Source organism: Silene latifolia, chromosome 7 (genome assembly GCF_048544455.1).
Source record: "Silene latifolia isolate original U9 population chromosome 7, ASM4854445v1, whole genome shotgun sequence".
Lineage (NCBI taxonomy): Eukaryota > Viridiplantae > Streptophyta > Magnoliopsida > Caryophyllales > Caryophyllaceae > Silene > Silene latifolia.
In genome coordinates this window covers 74770496-74776495 of record NC_133532.1, presented here as the reverse complement: position 1 = coordinate 74776495, position 6000 = coordinate 74770496, and the positions used below count along the sequence as shown (strand labels likewise).

Below are 6000 nucleotides of genomic sequence, written 5' to 3'. Positions count from 1 at the left end.
TAGTTGTCACGAGTTGTACCTTTTATTTTGGTTTATATCACTTGTAATTTAACAAAACTTTTATTTTATCGACATTTGATTATTACTGTCCTCGGGAAACCGAGATGGTAACATCCTTAGCTGCTGGGAAAAGTCTTGTTAAGGCTCATTGGTAGATGGGGGTGTTACATATAAGATGTCTATTAGTCACATCCTGCTGAATAGCTATTTGTATGTGCTCCAAATTCAATTTTGCAATTCGAGCAGAGGCTTCAACATTAGCAAAAGCTTCCCTGTTCAAATTTTTCAGCTCAGCTTTTAACAACTTCATTTTCCTAACCACTTGGAACATCTTACTCCCCCTGACTCTTTGCTCCCAAACCTGTCCCATAGTGCTTAAAAACTTCTCATCACTTCCCCACATATTAAAGTATTTAAAGCTATTCCTTCTCTTGGTATGAGTCCTCCATAATTCCGTAACACATGGGTTATGATCAAACAACCCTTCAGGCAAAATTTAGTATTAGTATCAGGAAATGCCATGAGGCTTTCCATATTAACCAATACCCTATCAATCCTAGTGAACCTCCGTCCATGCTCCTCCTGCTTGTTGCTCCAGGTGAAAAAGGCTCCCTGAGTTGGAATATCAGCAAGTTCACAATGTGCAGTACATTCCAAAAATCCCTTTATTTCCCCTTCAGTCACCACAGAACCAATTATCTCGTCATAGCCAAGAATGTTGTTAAAATCCCCACAAACAATCCATGGCTCTTGTATCAACTCATGAATATTCTCTAAAGATTCCTATAGAGGAACTCTATCTCCTAATCTATTAAAGCCATACACAAAAGACATCCACCATTTAACACCAGTAGGCCTGTGTAAGATCTTACAGTGGATAACCTGTGCTTCACAATGAACAACATCCACTTGAAACACACCATCATCCCATACCACCCATATTCTGCCCCCCTCACAAGTACTATTATCAGTGATCAAAGACCACTTAGTCCCAATCCCTTCATGAACCTTATTTATTGAACAAGTACGAACTCTTGTTTCCATCAAGCCAACTAATCCTATATTATTATTATGCAGATACCATCTAATGTCTCTTTGCTTATTAGGGCTATTACTCACCCTAACATTCCAAAACCCTAGGTTAGCCATGATCTACCGGTTGTTCAATACTTTCCTCCCCACCACCACTCCCTAGAGTATTAAGAGCAGCTAGAAAAGTTTTCTGAATACCATCACCTGTACTCCCTACAGCCTCCTGTCTATTCAGCCTAGTAAGCGATCTACTAGATGTAGTACACACTCTATTACCACTAGGCAATGGGGTAATTAGGATTTTTTTGAACAAGTCCACCGTTGAAGCTATGACAGAGAAAGCTTAGAATCCTAACTAATTTTTCAGCAATGGCTAAAAATAAGAAAGGTAATACTAAGCTTTCTAACAATAATTCACCTAATAAAAATAACAAAAATACAAAAAATAATAATAGTTCATAAATTAATAATTCACAACAATCTAGTAGTACGCCAAATAATATACAATTACATGATCAGGATAACTTCGAAGTCGGTTCTACTAGTCGTTCGCGGAATGAGAACTCTGCTGCTTCTGTGATTCAGCCGTTTGATCTGGCTCAGGAAGTGGCACCTGATGATGATCGCGTTGAATCGGAGGAGGAGTACGTGCCTGTTACTCAGAATAATTCAGCGTCTTCAATATCTGATAAGGTAATACTTAAATTAGATATTGAGGATGTTCAATCGGAAATTGATTACTGAACCAATGCTATTTTCTGTTACGTGCTGGGTGCTAACCCTCCTGGTTACGTTTTGGGTAGTTTCTTACGTAGAGTGTGGAAATTTCATGATATTGATACTTTTTCATCGCTCGCTAATGGTATTTGTGTTGTTCGATTTAAGGATGCTACTAGCAAGCAAACTGTTTTGAGATCAGGACCAGTTTTCTTTGATAACAAACCTCTGGTTGTCAAGGATTGGACTCCTGATGTTAAAATGGTTAAATCTGAAGTGGAGGTTGTACCTATCTGGATTAGGTTTTACGGTTTGGACTTAAAATTCTGGGGTTTAACTCTGAATAAAATCGCCATTTTAGTGGGTAAACCTGTGAGACTTGACACTGCTACTCACACTAAGTCATTCTTGGGCTATGCCAGGATTATGGTTGAGGTGAGCATGGGACAGGATTTTCCTGATGTTATCGAATTTTTGGATGAAATGGATGTTTGTCACAGACAAATAGTCCATTATGAGTGGAAACCTGTGAAATGTACTGAATGTTCAGGCATGGGACATCTAGCTGCTGTTTGTAGGAAGAAAAAGGAAGTGGTTCAAAACAAAGGTAAGGCAAGGCAGGAATGGAGACCTAAGCCTACTCAGGCTCCTCCTGTTCCTCCTGCTGCACCTACACCTATGGAGATACCACTTCCCACAATTGATCCTACATCTATAGTTACTCCTATACCAGTTAATGGAGGGATACTGAATACCATCACTCCTGCCAGAATTATTATTAAATTGTTGAGGCAAGGTCCTGACAAAGCTCAAGGTAGGGGTGAGGGTAGATCTTTCACGGATAGAATGATCATAAGTCTGGGCAGGAGTAATGGACCTGCTACTAGGGCTAGGAGGAGTAGGCTATTTGTGGAAAATGACTAGTATTACATTTTGGAATGTCAGGGGAATAAACAAGCCAAATAAGCAAGGAGATGTTAGACGTCTCTTGCATCTGAATAACATTGGCTTGTGTGGTTTGTTAGAAACTAGAGTTAGAACTAATAACATTGAAAAGGTGAAGAATGGGTTGAATAAGCATTGGCAGTTACTTCATAATAATGACATTAAAGATGGGGGTAGAATTTGGCTTATGTGTGATGAACAGGTCTATAAGGTGGAACTGATTTCTAAATTTGCTCAAGTCATTCATGTGAGAGTGACTTACATGCTCAATAACTTCTCACGGATTCTGTCTATGGTGTATGGTTTCAACAAAAGCCATGAAAGGGAGGACTTATGGCATGCTCTAAGTTCTTTAGGTAACTGTATGAAGGATCCTTGGCTAGTGATGGGTGACTTTAACAATGTTCTTTTTATGGATGAGTGTATAGGATCCACTATCACTACTGCTGAGGTATAGAGCTTCCAAGACTGTGTTGAGAACTGTGGTTTGTGTGATGTGGCTTCCTCTGGTGCTTTCTTTACATGGAATAATAAGCAAGCTGGTGAGACTAGAGTGTACAGCAGAATAGATAGAATTATGGCTAATGATCAATGGGTGGTGGAGGGACCTGAGGGTAGTTTCTCGTTCCTACCTAAAGGGCTCTATGACACCAGTCCATGTGTGATTGATCTATGGCAGGACACACCCAAACTCAAATCCTGATTTCATTATTTTAACATGTGGGGAAATGTGTTGAGTTCTTAACTGTGGTAAGGGCCATCTGGAGTACTTCTATCAAAGGTTTCCCTATGTTTCAAGTGGTCAAAAAACTGAAGTATCTTAAAGCTCCTCTGAAGGATCTGAACAGGGAGTATTTTGGTCATGTTGAGACTGCTGCTCATCTTGCAGAGGCCCTGCTGCATGACATTCAAAAGAAGGTTCATGCTGACCCTGGTAATCTTACTCTACAGGAAGAGGAAAAGCAAGCTGCTCAATCTTTTTCTGAGATGGAGGAGGCCTGGAGGAGTTTCCTGGCTCAAAAAGCCAAGCTGCAATGGTTAAATAATGGGGATGATAACACCCACTATTTCCATTGCTCTATCAAAGCGAGAAGGAGAAGTAATAAAGTGCTGCAAATTAAGAATGTACATGGGATCATCTGTGACAATAATATTACCATTGAGCAAGCTTTCCTTGACTACTATATTTCTCTACTAGGTAGTGACAGAGCTGTGATTCCAGTTTGTAAGGGAGTTATGGCACATGGGGCTTTGGTTTCTGAGAGCCAGGCTACTGTTATGATAAGAGAAGTCACTGATGCAGAAATCAAGGATGCTCTGTTCTCCATACCACCTGATAAAGCTCATGGACCGGATGGCTATACCAGTCAGTTCTTCAAGGATACCTTCCCTGTGGTTGGTCCTGACATCATCCAAGCTGTTAAGGATTTCTTTAGGAATGGTAGGCTCCTTTAGCAACTTAATGCCACTGTTATCACTCTCATTCCCAAGAAGGAGAAACCTGAAACTGTAATGGATTCCAGGCCCATTGCATGCTGTAACGTGCTTTACAAATTCATCACCAAGATTTTATGCTCCAGATTAAATGAAGTCCTGGGCAATATCATTAGCCACAACCAAACTGCATTTATAAAAGGAAGGGATATTGTTGACAATGTCCTTTTTTGTCAGGACTTAGTCAGACTCTACAATAGGAAGAGTTGCTCTCCTAGGGCTCTAATGAAAATAGACCTTAGGAAAGCCTATGATACCATTGAATGGACCTTCATTAAGGATGTGTTAGTGAGCCTGCAGTTCCCTGAAACAATGGTGAGATGGATTATGGCATGTGTGACTTCCACTTCATTCTCTCTTTCTTTGAATGAGAATCAGTTTGGTTACTTCCATGGCAAAAGGGGGATCAGACAAGGGGATCCTATGTCTCCCCTTATGTTTACCCTTTGCATGGAGTACTTGTCTCGTATCCTGGCTGTTGTGACTGCTAAGAAAGGTTTTAATTTCCACCCCCTCTGTAGAAGCTTAAAGCTAAGTCATCTATGCTTTGCTGATGACCTCCTGCTTTTCAGTAGAGGGGATTGCTTCTCCATCAAAATTTTATTGAGGGCCCTCAAAAATTTTGAAGAAGCTTCAGGTCTTGCTGTTAACCATGGCAAGTCTGAACTTTTTATGAATGGAATTTGCCATGAGGACAAGTCCAAGATCCTTCAATTCTCCAACTTTGCTTTAGGGGTTTTCCCTTTCAGGTATTTGGGAATCCCCATCTCCTATAAGAGACTCTCTGTGGGGGACTGTAATAAGTTGGTGGATAGAATTGTTGCTAGAATTCAAAGTTGGGGTGCTAGGAAACTAAGCTATGCAGGTAGGATGGTGCTCATACAGGCTGTCTTATCTTAGCTACATGCATATTGGGCCATAATTTTCCTTATTCCTACCACTGTCATCAACAAGATTGCTGGGATATGCAGGAATTACCTTTGGTCAGGGAATGATCAGTTCAAAATTCCTCTAGTTTCCTGGGACTTTTGTTGCAACAGCAAACAACATGGGGGGTTAGGTTTTCTTAACTATGCTGATTGGAATAAGGCTAGCATAGCTAAGTTTACCTAGTGGATTGCTAGTAAGCAAGACCACCTATGGATTAAATGGGTCAATGCCATTTATATTAAGAATAACCCCTGGTGGAATTATCAACCATCTTTGCAGTCTAGTTGGTCTTTGAGGCAAATCTGCAAGCTCAAAGACATTTTCAAACTAGGTTACAACAATGCTTCCTGGGTCTCAGGTGATTATTCTGTGCAAAAAGGATATGAGTGGCTCCATTCTGATATTGCTAGAGTTCCCTGGTGGCCTATGGTCTGGAATAACATGAATGTTCCCAAACATTCATTTATCTTTTGGTCGTATGCTCTCAATAGATTATCCACTAGAGATAGGCTTGTGGCTCATGGAATCTGTTCTGAGACTGTGTGTGTTCTCTGCCAGCAAGAGGATGAATGTAAAAATCACATTTTCTTCCACTGTGCATTCAGTAGACGCTGCCTACACTTGGTTCAGGATTGGTTACAAATTGATATGGGTGATAAAGAGCCTTTACTTTGGTGCTAGAGTTGGAGGTGTCCATCTTTGTTCCTGAAACAGGTTACTTATGCGGGAATTGCTAGTCTCATTTATCACATTTGGGATGCTCGTAATAGATGTAGAATGGAAGGGATCCTGCCTACTCCTGGTTTTCTTTTTGGCAGAATTAAACAAGCTGTAATTGGTAGAGCTCTTAACAAACTTGCTAAATGTAAAACGAGAGCGGGG

At 40.5% G+C, this 6000-nt stretch overlaps 2 protein-coding genes across 2 annotated transcripts; one reads left to right on the top strand and one right to left on the bottom strand.

Moving 5' to 3' along the window:
• Window positions 1-375: 375 nt before the first annotated feature.
• Window positions 376-1149, bottom strand: LOC141590243 (uncharacterized). The gene is made up of 2 exons (XM_074410847.1): window positions 883-1149; window positions 376-783 (listed from the first exon to the last, which is right to left on the bottom strand). Exons 1-2 carry the CDS (start codon window positions 1147-1149, stop codon window positions 376-378), a joined length of 675 nt encoding a protein of 224 aa, XP_074266948.1.
• Window positions 1150-1317: 168 nt separating this feature from the next.
• LOC141590242 (uncharacterized) lies at window positions 1318-4149 on the top strand. Its single transcript, XM_074410846.1, has 5 exons — window positions 1318-1322; window positions 1578-1725; window positions 1918-2563; window positions 2775-3145; window positions 3511-4149. Exons 1-5 carry the CDS (start codon window positions 1318-1320, stop codon window positions 4147-4149), a joined length of 1809 nt encoding a protein of 602 aa, XP_074266947.1.
• Window positions 4150-6000: the final 1851 nt, after the last annotated feature.